This window comes from Mustela erminea, chromosome 4, assembly GCF_009829155.1.
Source record: "Mustela erminea isolate mMusErm1 chromosome 4, mMusErm1.Pri, whole genome shotgun sequence".
Taxonomy (NCBI): domain Eukaryota; kingdom Metazoa; phylum Chordata; class Mammalia; order Carnivora; family Mustelidae; genus Mustela; species Mustela erminea.
The window spans coordinates 116,960,639-116,980,865 of record NC_045617.1 but is presented as its reverse complement, the minus strand read 5'-3'; the positions used below and the strand labels follow the sequence as shown (position 1 = coordinate 116,980,865).

At 39.5% G+C, this 20,227-nt stretch overlaps 1 protein-coding gene across 12 annotated transcripts in view; it reads right to left on the bottom strand.

The window, feature by feature from the left end:
• SLC26A8 (solute carrier family 26 member 8) overlaps positions 1-20,227 on the bottom strand; it is an 84,410-nt gene that overhangs the window by 32,371 nt on the left and 31,812 nt on the right. For 10 of the 12 annotated variants that reach the window (XM_032340496.1, XM_032340493.1, XM_032340494.1 and 7 more), the window contains 5 exons: positions 15,255-15,371; positions 13,643-13,824; positions 5,988-6,152; positions 5,134-5,283; positions 89-171 (listed from right to left, as the gene is read on the bottom strand). In XM_032340496.1, the coding sequence (XP_032196387.1) occupies positions 89-171; positions 5,134-5,283; positions 5,988-6,152; positions 13,643-13,824; positions 15,255-15,371 (697 nt within the window). The remainder of the gene's footprint in view (positions 1-88; positions 172-5,133; positions 5,284-5,987; positions 6,153-13,642; positions 13,825-15,254; positions 15,372-20,227) is intronic. The other 2 variants (XM_032340502.1, XM_032340501.1) reach the window with 1 other exon arrangement.

The following is a 20,227-nucleotide window of genomic DNA, read 5'->3' as shown; positions in this document are numbered from 1 at the left end:
GTAGAGAATACCAGTCAGACAGTGTGGTCAGAGGCTAAGCGAAGGTAACAGAGAGGGAAAAGTAATCCTGAGAAGTGGAGTTACTGACCTATAAGGAATCATATCAATGAGCGTCCTGCTGGTTTCAGTGGCCATGCTTATCTTGTTGGCAAATGCAGTGAAGCCAAGAATCTGTAGGGGTTGAAATAAAAATGCATATGATCATCTCAAAATTATGAATTGCTTCCAGGAATAGAGGTGCATTTAGTCTTGGCGAGGCGGGGAATGAAATATATGTGGCGGTCCCCATGCATGAAAGTGAGAAAGAGAGGTGGGGCCAGTTCAGCGGAGAAAGAAAGGTGGAAACCCTCTCTGACTCTTAGCTCCCTAAGCTCTCTTTATTTATTTATTTGTTTGTTTATTTTCAAGATTTATTTATTCATTTTAGAGAGCAAGGAGAGCATGTTGGGGGAAGGGGCAGAGGGGGGAGAAACTCTCAAGCAGATTCCCCACTGAGCACAGAACCTGATGTGGGGTGGGGGAGGCTTGATCCCACAAGATAGTGACCTGAGCAGAAACCAAGAGTGGGAAGCTTAACTGACTGAGCCACCCAGATGCCCCCTCCCTTAGCTCTTTTTAGCCTTGTAGACAGAATGAAAAGCAACTTCAGCCTTGGTCTCTGACATGACAATGGGAATAAATGAATGCATTTACCAACTTGGAACATCTGGACCGAATACACACATGTTTTCAGGTAGTCGGTATTTTAAGGCCTCAGTTGTAGAAGTTTTTAGATCTAGAGACACTGTACCAAGATACATATGCCTTTGGGGGATTGTTTAGGTATACTGAGAATCATATTACTGAATAACCCTTAAGAATAAATATAGAGCAGCATTTGATAGCACAAAGAAAAAGTCTTCAGCAAGGCAATGACTTGCTTTTAAATCTCCCTTTCATTTAGTCCTAAAATAACAAGGCTCCTTTCCATTTCAACTAGGGGCAAAATAGACAACCTAGCAGCTGTTATACCTTATAGAGACCTCACACCAGAGCAAATTAAGCCAGAGACAAAAGAACTTGATGCCCAGGTCTTAGCATAATAATTATGTAGCTGCTTTACCCCATTTTCCCTACTAACACGTAAATCTTTTCCCAGCCTCTGCTGAGAGTTCAGACACTGAGTAGAATAGCAATTGGTTTTTCTGTGATGCTGTGATCTGATGAAGACCCCTGGGAACCTTACAGGTCAGAAGGTAAAGAAAAATCTGGATCATAGCTTGACTCAGAGAAGTTTTCTTCTTTATATGGTTAAAGGACAAAAAGTGTGAAAACTGGCCAAGGAACTCTTTTTATTTCCAATATAAAGGTAATGCTTGCTCATAAAGGAACACAGAGAAAAATAGGAAAATTAAAAAGCAGAAGTAAATCACCCAAAGACAACTATTTTTGATGCCTGTTTGGTGTGTGTTATACAAATTAAATAAACATAGGCACAAACACACTCATATACACATATAAGTGATGGACATATAATATGTATAATTTCTTAGAGCTATAGGATTCCTGAATTATTTGTCAGTATATTCTACCTGGATCCCAGATACTGCCTTGAAACTTTCCCTTTCTATTTGACACTATGTGTTAAGGACAGATTGGTGTGTGTGGGCAGTTTCCTCCAGCATGTCTAAACAGTAAGTGTCTTGGTGGGTGCTGTGAGAAGCTTTTTACACCTTTAGGGTATAGCAACTCTCATCCTCCCGCTCCCATTTGCCTCACTGCCAGGGGAAACATGCAAGTCTTTTCTCAGTTCTAACAACATCTCTAATCCTTACTACTTGGTGGACAGTGATCCTGATCACTTGACTTGCTTGATATGTGTATAAGTAATTATTACAGGCTTTGATAACCTTCGAGCATAAATTAGGTCACAAAAAAGTGTACTGCCTAAACTGCAACAATTCTTAAGTCTCCACCGACTTTTCTTGCTGGATCTGTTTCTTCCACCACTTCACTCCATGGTGCATCGTAATTATTTATAGCGCTCTCCAAAAGGAATGTCTTAACTGTGGCTCCCAAACCAATCTGTCAGCCATAGTGAACTCAGAGAATCCTCTATACTCTTCCTTCTTGCCTTTCCTAGTAACTCTGGTTAACGTTCATTGCTTTCGAGGTTGTTTGAAGGAATATCACTACAATCCCTGCTGCTGATGTCTCTTAAAAGAGGGCTGATTTGTATAACGTGGATGGACCTCGAGGGCAATATGCTAAGTGACAAGAGCCATACAGAGGAAGACAAATACTCTCTGGTATCACGTAAGTGTGGAATCTAAGAGCAAAAACAAAAACAGACTCACAGAAACAGAGAGTAGAAAAGGGTTGCCAGGAGATGGGGGTTGAAGGAAATGGGGAAAGGTTGATAAAAATACACAAAAATATTCACGTTTAAGATGAATAAGGTCTGACGGTCGAAGGTAATGCACAGTGACTACAACTGATAACATTGCATTGTATAATTGAAGTTTGCTAAGAGTAGAACTTAAATGTTCTCTCTCTCTCTCTCTCTCACACACACACACACACACACACACACACACACACACAAGATAGATACGTGAGGTGATGGAAATGTTAATTAACTAGATGGGGGAATCTTTTCACAATGTATCTGCATAAGAAATCACCATGATGTACACTTTATATGTCAATTACACTTCAAGGAAAGCTGAAATTAGCGGGAGTGCCAATATCTGCCTCACAGACGCCATCTGCTGGTGACTCCAAAGCCTCAGCTTCCTAAGGCATCTGAGCTGAGCTGGGTTCCATGAAAAGGAGAGGTTGGCACTGACTCCACTCTCTCCGGCACTATATTTCTGTATAGTGATTTGGGAAGTCTTGGATAAAAGTAGTCTTTCAGTTTCTGGCCTTTACAAACTAATAGCTTTTCAGCTACTCCAATGAAGAAAGAATATACAGCTCCATGAAAAGTAGATAACAGTTGTAAGACAAAGCTTTGTCTCAAATTCCAAAGCAATTCGCATACTGTTTTAATCATGCTGGGTATAGACATGGATTCTTTAGTATAGAATTAGGTGGCAACATACCAATCATGAGAACTTAGGGTTATTTTTTGCCCACACAGTCTATTGTGGGCAAGTGTCTTTTCAGGGCAACTTCTTTGCAAACAGTGCCTCAGGGATCCAGGCAAATTCCACCTGGGGACCCTGTTATTTCAACAGGCAGCCCTATGATTACCACAGCAGGAAGAGAAAGAACATGGGGACTCACATGCTTTCTCCTATGCTTTGGCTCCAAAGTCACTGGCCCTGCTTAAATACAAGGCAGCCGGGAAATTTAAGGCAAAACATGGACATCTGTTGAACTTCAAGCATCTCTGCAACAGAACACTTCTTAAGGGGAAATTAATTCTTGTGGATCCCCAAGCATTCAGCAATCCTAATACGAGAAATGCTAACTTTAAAAGACTGATCCTTATTTATGAAAATGTCTTTATCATTGTAAAAATGTTAATCATAACTGCAAAAGATAACTTTTACCAGATTTTTTTTTTTTTAAAGAAAGAAGAAATGTTATTAGCTAGTGGTGAGCCCCAGCTCTGCCACTTACTAATGACAAGGATTAGGCAATCTATTTAACATCTCACCTCCCTCAATTTCTCTACTGTAGTATAGTGAGAATGAAAGGAGGCTGAAAACAGTATGATGGCAACATTATTAAAATAGAAACAGGGACAGCAGGCTGGCTCAGTCAGTAGAGCATATACTCTTGATCTCGGGTTGTGAGTTCAAACCCCACATTAGGGGTGGAGATTACTTAAAGATAAAATTTTAAAAAATAAAATAAAATAGGAACAACATTCTACGTAGAAGATAGAAATTCACCAACACTGAGCATAGGCCTGTCATACATATTTGAAGAAAGAAAACTGAATAAGTGAAAATCCAAAATTATCTATTGTAATTGACTTTGGAAGGTGTGGAAATTTCTATTCTTCCATTTTTTTCTTATTTTTTCAAAGTTGCTAGAATGAGGGGTACCTGGGTGGCTCAGTTAAGTGTCTGTCTTTGGCATGGGTCATGAGCCCAGGATCCTGGGATCCAGCACTGTACTGGGCTCCCTGCTCAGCAGGGAGTCTGCTTATCCCTCTCCCTCTGCCCCTGTCCCTGCCTGTTCTCTTTCCCTCTCTCAAAAAAAAGCAAAAAAAAAAAAAAAAAAAAAAAAAAAAAATCTAGAATGAGCCTGGGTTATTTCCATAAGGGGAAAAAAATCCTATTTCTAAAATACTATGAAAGAGGCAATAGAGAAAAGTACTTTAAAAATAAGCATGTTTTACAAATATAAGCTAGTATTTTAAATTAAATGTATTCTACTTTTCACAATTCAACATATGTCTTTATTTTATTTATTTATTTGTTAATAGATTTTATTTATTTATTTGACAGCTAGAGATCACAAGTAGGCAGAGAGGCAGGCAGAGAGAGAGAGAGAGAGAGGGAAGCAGCTTCCCTGCTGAGCAAAGAGCCCACTGAGCCACCCAGGCACCCTATTTATTTATTTTTGAAAAGATTTTATTTATTTATTTGACAGAGAGAGATCACAAGTAGGCAGAAAGGCAGGCAGAGAGAGAGAGGAGGAAGCAGGCTCCCTGTGGAGCAGAGAGCCCAATGTGGGGCTCCATTCCAGGACACTGAGATCATGACCTGAGCCAAAAGCAGAGGCTTAACCTACTGAGTCACCCAGGCGCACCTCAACATATGTTTTTAAGAAATTATTATTTTAATAGTCTCCTCTAATCTTCTTCCTTCCTAGGTCGCTTGCTTTTTATTTTATTTTTTTTAAGAAAGCGGGCATTTTTGGGCGCCTGGGTGGCTCAGTGGTTTAAGCCGCTGCCTTCGGCTCAGGTCATGATCTCAGGGTGCTGGGATCGAGTCCCGCATCGGGCTCTCTGCTCAGCGGGGAGCCTGCTTCCCTCTGTCTCTCTCTGTCTGCCTCTCCATCTACTTGTGATTTCTCTCTGTCAAATGAATAAATAAATAAATAAATAAATAAATAAATAAAATCTTTAAAAAAAAAAAAAAGAAAGCGGGCATTTTTAAATGGTCTAAACCATGAATTTGGGGCATCAAAACCTACCAGAAAAATTTCCATAGGAAACTCCAGTGGGTACTGATTGAAAGAAATTCTGATACATTTGTTGATTCTCAGCACAACAACAGCAGTTAGAAATAGTAGGATGCTGGTAGAATTAGCTTTTGGGAGAGTTACACAGTAGTTAACGATGTTCTGAAAGAAAACAAAATTATAAAGGCTTAGTAAGGGGTATGATAATTGCCTCTATCTAGAAAATGACACTCTAGATTAGTTGAAAAAGAAATCCCTAAGCAGTGTTTCTGGGCACAAATGTCTTTATAAGTATTGCTAGCACAGTGGAGGCAAATGGAAAGATGGAGATATAGATATAGATATAGATACAGATATTTTTTAATTTGAAAAGGAGACACTAAAAGATAATAATGCCCAGTAAGGAGAGAATACACTTTAATGTTTCAGTGTAATGGAAGGGACCCAGGAGTTCTGTTTTTCAGGCTACTCTTTTTACTAATTTTTCTAGACCACTGATGGATGTTCTTTAGCATGCCTCCTATGCCATTCTTGCATCAAGGGACAACGTAGCATCTTATATTCTTTAGATGTTTTAGGATACAGGTCTGCTATGAGGCATGTAGTGGGAAGAATTATGCTAGATTACAGTATTTTAAAAACCAACTTTTAATGTAAATCATGTTTGCTTAAAAGGGCTGGGCAAAATGGTTAATGCAACTGAGAACATGATACCACCGGCATCGGTATTTAATTACGACTGTAAATCTAGAAGAGATGAAATTTTTTCTAAGACCTTGTTGACTAAGCCGCCTATGCAGCAATCTCTCCACTTGAGTCAAGGGGAGGGGCATCTGTATATCTGGGTGAGGGTAGAAATTACTCACATAGAAGAAGGATATGGGACCAGCGTGAAAACTAATCATAATTCCGAAGATGCAAGTCAGCTGGGACAGAATGATGTGTAGTGCCGTGGCAGCCAGGTAAGCGCTGATTGCAGCCTCCGGAAGGTACGTGGCGATGAAGCCAAAACCTAACAAGCCCATTGAAAGCTGCAGGAGGTTCGGGTGGAAAAGAAAACTGGAGTGAGACAGAATGTCACCAAACCAACACAGGCATCAATTAGGCGCTCTCCACGAGGTTGCCAACGAAAAAGTTCAATGAGGCCCCTGGGGTTAACTCTGCCCTCTCTTTTTTTTTTTTTTTTTTTTTTTTTTAAAGATTCTATTTATTTATTTGAGAGAGACACAGTGAGAGAGAACATGAGCGAGGAGAAGGTCGAGAGAGAAGCAGACTCCCCTTGGAGCTGGGAGCCGGATGTGGGACTCGATCCCGAGACTCTGGGATCATGACCTGAGCCAAAGGCAGTCGTCCAAACAACTGAGCCACCCAGGCATCCCTGCCCTCTCTTTTTCTCAGCAACTGCAAAGGACAAGGTCCGACCTCGGTGTTGATTCAGGAGATCACACTTCCTTCCTCGGTGTTGATTCAGGAGATCACACTTCCTTCCTGCTTCGGGAGCACTTACGCTTAAGTTCATGCCCTAGCATCTATTGACCTTATTAATGTGAGGTTAACAGTGACCAAGTGGTGATTAGAACAAGCTTTTGCCTTTTTAAGGGCCCTTTTGTTAGATGTTTTAATAGCCCTTTTCAGGAGATGTTAATATTCCTGTGAGGAATGTGGCTTTTCACAAAGGGAAAAGACAAGTTAAAAAACCCCCGGGGTTCCAGCTCAGACTCCTCGGCCTTTGACCTTTATCTTTACTAAGAATGATTAAACTGAATTTATGTCTTCAGGATTATATACATAATAGATAATATGTGTATATAAGACATAAATTCAGTTTCTATAAATCCAGTATATATAATAAATATAATTTATATATTATATATGCATATGTACATGTAAAATACCATATTACACTTAATATATAATTTGTATACTTATATTTTGAATAAATAAATGTAATTATATATTATATAATTAAACTTATATAATTTATCTGATTATATATTTATATATAATTACATATAATAATTCTATATTTATATATAATTACATATACCACAAATTATACATTAAATGTAGGTTACATTTTAGTATTTTATATGTACACGTGCATATATATACGTATATTATATATATATATATATTTAAATATACAAAGGATCTAAAAGGGTAGCCCCAAACTATTAAAAAAGTTACTCTTGGGGAATGGGATTAAAAGTTGGGGCAATATTGGGGCACCTGGGTGGCTCAGCCAGTTAAGTGTCTACCTGAGGCTCAGGTGGTGATCCCAGGGCCCTGGGATCAAGCCCATTGTTTGTCGGGTTCCCTGCCTCTCCCTCTCCATTTGCCTCTCTCTCTCCATCTGCTTTTCCTCCAGCTCAGGCTCTCTTTCGCTCTCTCTCGCTCTCAAGTAAATAAATTAAATTTTAAAAAGGTTGGGGCAATATTTTAAGATTTATGCACTTTTTTATTATTTGAGACTCTTGCAATATACGTGTTCATCTTATTTTTTTTCCAAGTAGGCTCCACATCCAATGTGGAGATTGAACTCACAACCCTGAGGGCAAGAGTCATATGCTCTACTAACTGAGCCCGACAGGTGCCCTCCATCTTTTATAATAAAAAGCAACTTGAAAATTGTTGGGTAGAGGGCGAGCCCCATTTCCCGTTAAGAAAGGAGGTTAAGAAAACTTGCACAGCTTAATGAAGAAGATGGGGAAAGATCAGTCTTGAAGCCTACTATAGTTAGCACTTCACCTCTCCTTCACTAGAAGCTCTCAGAAAACAAACTTGGAAGAGTAAATCTTGGAGGTTTAAAAGGCTTTTGTTTTCAAGCTTTCAGTCAGTTGAGCACCATGTCTCTATATTCTTTGATCATTATTGCCCAATATGCTCTGCTACTCTAATGGGGCCAGTCAGCTTCCTGTCTTTTGTGTGATTGGCTGATCTGTATCTATTTCTGTGTTTCTGCATGAATCCCTCTTTTTTGCCCATTTCTGTCAATCCCTGTCCATCATTTCTTTCAAGAGCTCAATAAAATTCCTCTTCTCCAGGAGATATGGTGAGAAGAGCATGATTCCTAGGGATGAAAAACTTGGCTTCAATCCTGGCTCTGCCTCTCACAGGCTGTGTGAGCTTGGACAAGTTAAGTAAACTCTCTGAGCCTGTTTCTTCATCTATAAAAAGTGAGTAATAACCATGCAGTGTTTTGTATGAATTACATTGTATAAAACATGTAAAACACTTAGCTCAAATCTGAGAGTAGTGACAGAGGCAAATACATTACCATTCACTTTTCATGCCATCTCTTCCTTCCACCTTGTAAGTGGCAAATACTTATAACCACAAAGCTCTTTCTTGCTCAGCTGTGTTGTGGTATCAGAATTTGTGTTGACCTAATTCTCTAAGCAGCGAATGCCAATCAGTCAGAGTTGGCCTATGACATGATACCTATTGCACATTCTTATAGAAAACAAGTACTAAATGTTCAGTGAATGAAGAGAAGTCTCAAAACATGGTTGTTTTCTTCACAGACTTCAACCAACTAAAGGTTATTCCTGTGCTTTACATTCTTTTGACACCGAACACTTCACTTTTATTAATATTAATATTAATTTGCACTTTAAAATTATGTAAAGCACAGATTCTGGAGATAGACAACCTTGAGCCCAATTCCCGGTTTGGGATCTTACTGGCTGTGTGAACTTGGTCAATTCACTTAACCTCACTATACCTTTTTTCCCCTTAAAACAAGGATCATAGTGGGCGCGTGGGTGGCTCAGTTGGTTTGGTAACTACCTTTGGCTCAGGTCATGATCCTGGAGCCCTGGAATCAAGTCCCGTGGCAGGCTCCCTGCTCAGCAGGGAGTCTGCTTCTCTCTCTGACCCTCTCCCACTCATGCTCTCTCTCTCTCATTCTCAAATAAATAAATCAATAAATAGAATCTTAAAATTAAAAAAAAAAAAGGTCATAGTAACACCTACCCTCATACAAGGAGCTGTAAGGATCAAATGAGAGGGGTACATGTGAAGTATTTTGAACAATGAATGTTAGATATTTTCTAGTACAGACTTCTTTTCAAAATTTAAACTTTTTATTTTAGATAACTGTAAATCAGTATGCAGTTGGGAGAAACATTACAGAGAAATCTGGTGTACTCTTTACTCAGTTTCTCCCACTGATAGCATCTTGCAAAATTATGGTTGACCCTTGAATACCACAGAAGTTAGGGGCAACACCCCCTCCCCAAAACACACACAGTTGAAATCCATGTATAACTTTTTTCTTTTTTAAGAATTTATTTATTTGAGAGAGGGAAAATATGAGCAGAGGGAGGGGCAAAGGGAGAGAGAGAAGCAGTCTCCTGGGGCTGAAAAGAGAGCCCAATGCAGGATTTGATCCCAGGACCCTGGGATCATGACTTGAGCCGAAGGCAGATGCCTAACCAACGGAGCCACCTAGCACCCCCCTCCAACATATAACTTTAGCGTCCCCCAAAACTTAACTCCTATTCTCCTACTATTGAGTGGAAGCCTTACCAATGACATAAACATATGATTAACATTTGGTATATGTGTTACATACTATATTATTACAGTAACGTAGGATATAGAAAATAAAGTATTATTAAGAAAATCATAAGGAAGAGAAAATATATCTACAATACTGTACAGTATTTATTTTTTAAAAATCTGCATATAAGTGGGGCTGTGCAGTTCAAACTCATGTTGTTTAGGGGTTTATGGTAATTGTTTTAAATACTTCCTCTACATACATTTTGAACCACATCACAGTGTTATAATTTCATTTCAACCATCAAACATAATTTAGAAGGCATAAGAGGAGGAAAATCTATTGTATTTATCCATATTTTTACTCTTTCCGTTATTTTTTCTTCCTTCCTGATGTTCCAAGATTCTTTTATCATTTCCTGTTTAGAGATCTTCATTCACCATTCTTTTAGGGTAGGTCTGCTCCTAGCAAATTCTCTTAAGTTTTTCTTCCTCTGAGAATGTCTTGATTTCTCTGTGATTCTTAAAGGATATTTTCATTGGGTATATGATTTTGGATTGACATTTCTTTGCTTTTAGCAAACAGAAAATACTGTGTAACTTCCCTCTGGACTCTATGGTTTCTGATAAGAAATCTGCTGCCGGGCACCTGGGGGCTCAGTTGGTTGAGCAACTGCCTTCGGTTCAGGACATGATCCCAGACTTCCAGGATCGAGTCCTGCATCGGGCTCCCAGCTCCTTGGGGAGTCTGCTTCTCCCTCTGACCTTCCCCTCTCTCATGTTCTCTCTCACTCATTCTCTTTCAAATAAATAAATAAGATCTTAAAAAAAAAAAAAAGAAGAAGAAGAAATCTGCTGCCATTTGAGTTGCTCACCCCCCACCCCACCCCATAGGCAAAGTATTTCTCTTATTGCTTTTGAGAGTTTTTTTTTATTGTCTTTAGTTTTTAAGAGATTGGCTATAATTTGTCTTAGAGTGGATTTCTTTTCTTTTCTTTTTTTTTTAAATAAAGATACAAATATTCTGGTTCTTTCCATTTGTTTTTGTTTTTGTTTTTTTAAAGATTCTATTTATTTATTTGACAGACAGAGATCACAAGTAGGCAGAGAGGCAGGCAGAAAGAGAGAGGAGGAAGGAGGCTTGGCTCCCTGCTGAGCAGAGAGCTTGATGTGGGGCTCGATCCCAGGACCCCGAGACCATGACCTGAGTCGAAGGCAGAGGCTTTAACCCACTGAGCCACCCAGGCGCCCCTTAGGGTGGATTTCTATGGATTTATCTTGTTTGAAATTTTCTCAGCTTCTTGATTCTGGACGCTTACATCTTCTGCCAAATTTGGGGAGTTTTTAGCCATTATTTCTTCAAGTAATTCAGCCCCCATCTTTTTTCTCCTCTCTTTCTGGAACTCTCATGATATAAATATTAGATGTGTTGTTATCGCCCTACTTGTTCCCGAGTCTCTGTTCACTATTTTTTCCAGTCTGTGTTCTCTCTGTTGTTCCTATTGGGCAATTTCTATTGTTCTTTCTTTGAATTCATTCATTCTTTCCTGCCTCCTCTACTCTTCTAAAATTTCCATTTGTTTCTTCATATTTTCTGTTTATTTGCTGAGACTTTCTATTTTCTCACTTGTTTCAAGCATGTTCATTATTGCTTGCTGAAGCATGTTTAGGATGGCTGCTTTAAAATCTTTGCCAGATAATCCTAACATCTCTGTCATCTCAGTGCTGGCATCTTTTTATTGTCTTTTTTCATTCAAGTTGAGATTTTTCTGGTTCTTGACATGACAAGTAATTTTCAGTTCAATGGTGGACATTTTGGACACTATGCTATGAGATGCTGGATCTTATTTAAATCTGTGTTTTACCTTACTTATTTTGACAAAGTGATGGCAGGGGAGGGGGAAGGTGCCATCTTGTTACTGCCTGTAGATGCAGAAGTCCAGCTTCTCCCCTAAGCTTCCACCGACAGCTGTGGCAGGACTCTTTATTATTGCTGGGCAGGGGTAGGAGTTCTGGCTCCCACTAGCCCTCTGCTGATATTATCCTGGTTGGAAGAGATGGGAATACCTTACTGCTTCCCATTTGGCATCCACTGATACTACAACAGAAGGGGTTGTCCTCTTCCGAAGGCCATCTCTGATACCACCCCAGTGAGGAGTAGGAAGAGGGTCTCATTATTGCACAGTGGGAATGAAAGTCTTGACTCCCTATTTGGCCTTCGCTGACAACACCCCAGTTGGGGTTGTGGGTGTGCACTTCATTATGGGTGGGTAAGGGTGAAAGTCTGGACTCCTCAGTTGGCCTTTGTTGGCATGAGGGAGTTGATATCACAGTTTTGTTTTGTTTTTCCTTGGTGTTAGTCTGGAGTGTAGTAGTTATATGTAAAAGTTTTCAGCTTTGCTAGCCTTTTTTGGTGCCGTGGCTATAAAGAACAGATTTCTGTTAGGGCTTGGGGTGTGTGTGTGTGTGTGTGTGTGTGTGTGTGTGTGTAGGTGTATGTGTGTGTGCACGGGTATTAGCATTTGGGTTTCTGGCTTCCTTAGCACCAAGTTTGAAATATAAGAGGCAAAAAGAAAACCCTGGAAACTCACCATTGTGTTATTCCTTGGATCCTGGGGTTCTGAGCCAGTTTTCCTTCTCTCCACTATTCAGAGTCTTATGTTTGTGTTATATATAACGTTCCAAGGTTTTTAGTTGTACTTAGCAGGAGGCATAGGGAAAAGTAGATCTATTTCATCTTTCTGGAAATGGGATATCTTTTCCTTTATTAGATGAAAAAACTGAGGCTCAAAGGAGGCAAGAGAACATGCCCAGGGTCATGTAGAGAATTCATAGATTGCTGATTTATATTCTGGTATTTTATCTTCTCCTACAAGATTGATTTTTTTAACCACAGGAATTACATCTTCTTTTTTATTTTTGGTCTCTGTCAAAGAACCCAAATTCATATTTCTGTACCCAGTAGTTATCACATGCTGATGCTTACTACGAGACAGGCTCTGTGCTGAGTGCTTTACATGTATTTTCTCACTTAGTCCTCATAAGAACCCTGTGAAATAAATGTTATTATTCCTACTTTATACACAAGGAAACCAAGGCCCATAAATGTAAGGTAATTTAAGTAAGTTGTATAGCTGGTATATGGGCTAGACTTTGTAGGCTTTCTTTCTTTCTTTTTTTTTTTTTTTTTAGGATTTTATTTATTTATTTGACAGACAGAGATCACAAGTAGGCAGAGAGGCAGGCAGAGAGAGAGAAGGAAGCAGGCTCCCTGCTGAGCAGAGAGCCCGACTCGGGACTAGATTCCAGGACCCTGTGATCATAACCTGAGCCGAAGGCAGAGGCTTTAACCCACTGAACTACCCAGGCGCCCCGACTTTGTAGGCTTTCAATAAAACCTTATCTAATAAAAGATGGTTCCAGGAGAGATCAGCAAAAATTAGCTAGAAAGTAGATTGGTTGCAAAGAAAGAGAAATAAAGCGAGCATATGTGACTTCTGTTCAATGGGTGAAGCTTTAGATGTTAGTCTCTGAGAGAAAATCAAAGACACACCAAAAATAAGTTTTGATATTTTAATAAGTCATTGATATTATTGTCCTTTAGCTGTGCTCCTGAAATATTAAAAAAAGGATTATAGATCTTGCTTTCATGCTTACTTAACCCAAAGTATAGTACAGGAGCTTATGAGTGTTAGTCTTGTTGAAAGAATATAAAGACATTTTTAAAAAACATGAAATCATGAATAGAACTCTCGACCATAGTCCCTAGGACCTTTCTTTAGACAAATGAGAATGTTCAGTGTCTCATCTTAAATCAATGGTGAATTGTTTCTGAGGAAGGGAGAGGTTTTGTCACTAAGGAGAGCCTATCCACACATCCTGTAAGCTTTCAAAAAATAAGCAACTAAAGTTCCAGATATATCATGACGGATAACAGGAGCAACAAAAGGAAGGGGTCCCTTTGTAGCTCCTTTATTTATTTATTTCTTCTTCAGGGGTTTGGAGACTCTGATCCTACCTGAATAATCCCAGTCAGAAAAGTTGTGGATGCCACCACACTCAAGGATCTGTTATAGTCCGCAAGGAAGGAGGGCTTGGAAAAGTCATCCTTGATGAAAGTTCCCAGAATCAGGTTGCCATTGTTGAATGGGTACAACCTCAGCACATCAATCATCAGAGCACTCACAAGGAAGAAGGAACCTATGAAAGAAGGTGTTGGGGCAGAAAGTGCAGTTTTAAATCCAGGTAACCTGACATATTTGAAAAATCAAGGCATGGTCTAATGTTGTTTTGTTTTTGATCTGAAGAACTTCTCTTATTTGAAAGTGGCCATTGGAAAAGTGAGAAGGAGCAAAGAAAAGAACTCTGGTTCCACATGCCATGAGTATCTTCCAGAATTTAGATCTTGGTGGTACAGGTCTTAACCTCTTTGCAATATGGGCACAAGGAGTGGGATTCAAAGGGAAATTGGCTGGAAATGCATATCAGGCTCAGTCACTGTACCTGCTCTTAGAGATGGTGAATGAAATTGAAATGGTAGGTAGGCAGATCAGAAAACAAAGCTAATCAATAATAATAAGAAAAATAGCACCTATCACTTGTGAAGGATTTATTAGTTGCAAAATGACAATGGGATAAACCTGTTTCAAACATGATTTTGTTCAGTCCTCCAATCCACATAGTCACATATGGGAGTAAAGGCAAATCTTACCTTTAAATTACCTAACAGAAACAAAACTCCTGTAACCTTATTATCAGTATCTGCAAATGACTGTGCTATGCCCCAGGAACTTGGAAATATAGGAATAAATTGTCCTCTCAGTCTCCCAATGTAAAATCAACACATAATGGATTTTAGTAAAGACATGTGATACTGTCCTTTAAAAAGGCAGGATAGCACTCTGCATCTAGAATAATGGGGTGGTAATCAGCCTGAATATACAAATGTATCTGGAGAAAAAGTGTGTTTGTCAAAATGATCAGTGCTGGTTGGGTGGTCAGTTGTTCAGTGGGGAAGCCAAGAAAAAGGCACTTTACTAAGTAGATGTTGACAATGCCCTTCCAAGATTATTGCACATTTTGTGGTTTGATTGCTATGACAGTTTACCTAAGTGAAGAAAATGTGCTGCTTGTATGACTTTCAACTAGTTTGTTATTTCTAATTATAAATTAGTAGATGCACTTCTGACTCAGGGAAGGTAAGTGCTTGTCCTATGGATTTGAGTGCTTTGATTATATGACAGCCTTTTCTCATTGTAAATTAATAAGCTAATATAGTTATTGAAATGTAGGCCCATGTGGGTTATTATAGGTCCAGCTGAAAGATGGATCTACTCTAGGAATATTGGCAAACTTGCCTCTGGATCTTCTGGGTTGAGGGCAGTCAGATTTCAATGTGTGTTAATTTCACCAGGATAAGTACCCCTGCTGTCTAATTTCTTTGGGAAAGAGCTAGCCGAGTCTGTCTGGCAGTGACATTGATAATGGCACAATCTCTGAAATCTGAACACTCACCCTATGGATAGAATGTCCATCTTCTGCCTCCTTTTATCCTACCTTAAACATAGCAATAAGGAAATGATTGAGGCAGAAAGCCCATCCACCCCCTGTAGTTCTAGTGCTGAACTCACCAATGGACATTTGATGACATGATCCCAAAATGATGTAAACTACTGAAGAACAGAAAGCCGCATAACAGACATTGAGAGGAGGAATCAGTTGCCTCGTCAGCAAGCTAAATGTCAGGGCTGAAAAGATAATTCAAGTAAGAAAAGTTAGGCTGGCTTTTCAAAGTCACCTTTAACAAAAACTGTAAAGAATATTGAAAATAAAAATGATCTACGTGTCTAGCTGCTGAGTGTGATAATAAGATCTCTTAACCTGCAGCCCATCATTTGTGTCTTTTATTACCTCCTTTGATATCTAGCTTTTCCTCCTACTTTACCACATGTTTTTACACCTCAGCTCTAAATCACAGGCTTAAACACTTCTCCTTTCAAGGTCTTCATGCTAATCATGAAAAACAGATGTCGCAAGAATAAGACCTCTGATTCCAGCAGCTGAGAAGCAGCCCCATTTCACACCTTGTCTAATAGCAGAAGGCCCAGGCATCCTCCAGGACTGGAAATAAAGCTGGAGAACAAGAGAAGAATCATATGTAACTGGCTTGATTCCATATTGGTATGTGCAGTCTCTCTTTCATATGACAATCACATAGGTCTCTTTCTTCAACAACCCCTTCAATGCTTACTTTCTTTTCCAAGAACACCATGAGAATTTGGAAATTTTGAAGCAAATGGATTAACGTGCATGGTGTCATCCTTTCATCCTTTGATGTAACAAGTCCACAGTTCCTGCCCTAAGGGTGTATCTTCTTCTTCTTCGTTTTTTTGAAAGAGAGAGAGAGAGCGAGAGCACGGGTACCTGGGCAGGGGCAAGGGGGATTGGGGTGGGGCAGAGGGTGAGGGAGAGAGAGAACCTTGAGCAATCTCCTTCCCAGCATGGAGCTGCATGCGTGGCTCAATCTCGTGATCCTGAGGTCACAACCTGAGCCAAAATCGAGAGTCTAACAACCAACCGGATTGAGCCGCCCAGGCACCCCGGGTGGTCTATCTTCAATTTACATCATACCAAGTGCTCACTTGAATTCAGTTATGAGTTCAGTGAGCAAATTTAGTGTCTTAGACAAGAAAGTCTGTGTGTGTGTGTGTGTGTGTGTGTGTGTGTAGAAGTTCAAACACGTACAAAAACAGAGTATAATGGGCTCCCATTATACCCATCACCTGCTCCAACAGTGGTCGACTCATGGCCAATATTGTCTCTATTCCCTCACTCCTCTCCCACTTCATATTATTTTTAAGCAAATCCAAGACAGGAAATTATTTCATCTGGTGATATATTAGTACATATCTTTAAAAGAAAACCCTCTTATTTTTTTAAAAGATTTTATTTATTTATTTGACAGAGAAAGACACAGTGAGAGAGGAAACACAAACAGGGGGAGTGGGAGAAGGAGAAGCAGGCTTCCCGCTAAGCAGGGAGCCGGATGCAGGGCTCAATCCCAGGACCCAATGATCAGGACCTGAGCCAAAGGCAGACACTTAAGACTGAGCCACCCAGGCACCCCAACTCTCTTATTTTTTTTTTTTAAACCAATCTCTACACCCAATGTGGGGCTCAAACTCACGACCTTGATATCAAGAGTCTTGTGCTCTACTGACTGAGCCAACCAGGTGCCCCAAAAGAAGACCCTCTTTTATTTCACTTATTTATTTATTTTTAACTATTTTATTTATCTGAGAGAGAGAGCATGAACAGGGGCAGAGGCAGAGGGAGGGGAGAAGGAGAGGGAGAAGCAGATTCCCCACCGAGTAGGGAGTCCGATGCAGGACTTGATCCCAGGACTCTAGGATCATGACCTGAGCCGAAGGCAGATGTTTAACCAGCTGAGCCACTCAGGTGCCCTAGAATACCCTCTTTTAATTTAACTACAATATCATCATTATACCTAAGAAATTAATATGGGTTCTCTATCAAATATCCAGTCAATGGTCAAATTTCCCTGCTTATTTCATAAATGATTGTTGTGGTAGAGAACCCCTAAGATGATCTGTAATGGCTAATTAGTTTTCCTGCCTCTGTTTGATCCTCACCCCTTAAGTGTGGGATGGACCTAGTAACTTGCATCTCATAAACAGACTACAACAAAGATGATAGGCTGTCACTTTTGAGAGTAGATTGCAAGAAGACTGTGGCTTCTATCTTGGTTGCTCTTTGACTCACTGTCTCTTTCATCTAGGCCACCGGCTGCCACAGTTGGCTTCAAGAATGTGTGACCTATACAATTAAACAGGGCTTAGAAGGTACCACATTTGGCTTAATGCTCTACTCTGACCATCTTGAAATTCTGAATATTTTTTGGACTAGGTGTTCTACATGTAGCTGATCCTGCCAGCTGCCATATTAAGAAGGCACTCAAGTGCTCTTGGAGATGGAGGCCCACAAGGTGAGAAACCCAAGCCTATCAGCAGACACATGAGAGCGCCTGAAGACTGATCTCCAGCCTCTGTGGAGCCTTGAGATGACTTGAGATAGCTTGACTACAACCACATGAGAAACCTTCAGCCAAAGATTTGGGGTGATATTTAAAAAAAAATTACTATTATATGTTGTATTATCTCTGACAATCTTTATCAGATTCAAATGAAGTTCTCACATTGGCTGATAGGTCTCTTAGATCGTTGTAATTTATAGTTTCTCCTTCCACATTATTTTTTCCTAAGCAAGGTTCTAATGATTGCAAAAACAAAAAACCAAACCACCTCCCTCAACCCCCTCCCACACACACAGAAAAATTGCTCAAATTAGCTTAAGCAAAACAGGAAATGTACTAAAAGTGTACAAAGGACAGTTAGGCCTCATCAGAGACTGGAACCGGAACTAAAAAAACCATCAGGATCCAAGGCAGTGATCTCCCTATTTTCTTTGTCTCCAGGCTTTGTTTCCAGTCTCCTGTCTTTGTTTCCAGTTTGGGGCCACTGTGAACAACATTGCCATGAATATTCTTGTATATCCTCTTGGTGCATCAAAGTACAAGTTCCTTGGGATTCTATATTCTGAAGCATAATTGCTGGGGCATTTTGCCAGAACATGCCAACCTGTTTTCCACATGGTTATACAACTTATACTCCCACCAGCATTGTATGACAGTTCCCATCATCTGCATCTGTGTTAGCACATGATACTGTCAGGTTTTAAATTTTAGTGTGTATAAGTTAGTGTGTAACTCATTTGAACCTCACTTTTCACTTCACTGATTGTCAGTAATGTTGATCAGTCTGATTGAGTTGTTTCCTTACAGATTTGTAGGAGTATATATAATACAGATTTAAATCCTTTGTTGGGTACATGTATTACAAATACCTCTCCAATTCTGTGGTTTGTCGTTCAATCTTTATGTGTCTTTGAATGAATAAGACTTTTACTTAATTCAATTTATTAGTCTTTTCCTTTTAAGCAGGCTAGTGCTTCTTATGTCATCTTGAGAAATCATTTTCTACTTCAAGATCATGAAAATATTCCTCTACATAATTCTAAAAATCCTTGATTGTTTTACCTTTCACATTTAGGTCTTCAATCTACCAGGAATAGATTTTTATGTATGGCATAGGGAAGACATCTAAAAATTGTGGGTTTTTTGGTGCTGTTTTTATTGTTTTTAGTAGGTTCCCGCACAGCATGGAGCCCAATGTGGGGCTCGAATTCAGGACCCTTAGATCAAGAGCTGAGCTGAGATCAAGAATCACACACTTAACTGACTGAGCCACCCAGGTGCTCCTAAAAATTATTTTTTCATGGAAGTATCCAATTGTTTCATATCATTCACTAAGAAGTTTGTTTCTATAGTGAAACATATGATATAAAGTATGCAACATATATTTGTATGACTCTTTTCTGTTCCATTGGTCTGATTGTTACTGTAATACCACACTGTCTTGCTATTTTGTAGGAATTAGTTTAGTAATAGTTTTGATAATTTAAGTCAAAAATGCCTATTTTTATTGTGAAATATAATATACATATAGAAAGTACGTTAAAATAAATATTGATGGGGTGCCTGGGTGGCTCAGTCTGTTGAGCAACTAACACTTGGTTTCGGCTCAGGTCATGATCTCAGGGTGTGGGATCAAGCCCTGGGTTGTGTTCTGTGCTCAGGAGGCGTCTGCTTGGGATTCTCTCCCTCTGCTCCTCCCTTAACTCATGAGCTCTCTCACATGCACTCTCTCCCTTTCTCTCAAATAAATAAATCTTAAAAAATAGATGTTGAGCTGAATGAATACTTATAAAACAAACACCTTTGTTACCACCATCCAGGTCTTTGTTATAATTCCACCTGTTCCCACAAAGGTATTCATTATTTTGACTTGGTGATAAAAATTTATTTGCTTTCCTTTATAGCTTTACCAGTAGTATACATATTTCTAAGCAATAGAGTTTAGTTCAGTATGAATTTTCAGTTTGAAGGAATTTATTCATTTGACAGAGAGAGATATAACAAGAGAGGGAACACAAGCAGGGAAAGTAGGAGAGAGAGAAGCAGGCTTCCTGCTGAGCAGGGAACCCAAAGCAGGGCTCGATCCCAGAACCCTGGGATCATGACTTGAACCGAAGGCAGATGCTTAATGACTGAGCCACCCAGGTTCCTGAGTTTGAATTTTATATTAATGGAGTTACAATGTATGTAATTTTAATTTCTGCTTCTTTTGCTCAATATCATGTGTATAGAACCATGCCATGTTGTGGTGAGTGCCTGAGATTGCTCATGTTCCTTGCACGTATTCCAATATACACATATAAGAATGTTTATTTATTCTGTCTACTTTTGGTGGATATTATCTTAAATATTATAACTTTATATTAAGTCTTGATAATTGGAGGAGAGGTCTTCCCATGCTATTCTTTCAAAAGAACGTGGCCATTCTTGGCTTTTTGCATTTACACATACATTTTACAATCTGCTTATCATGTTCCATTAAAAAAATGCTGTTGAAGGGGGGCGCCTGGGTGGCTCAGTGGTTTAAGCCTCTGCCTTTGGCTCAGGTCA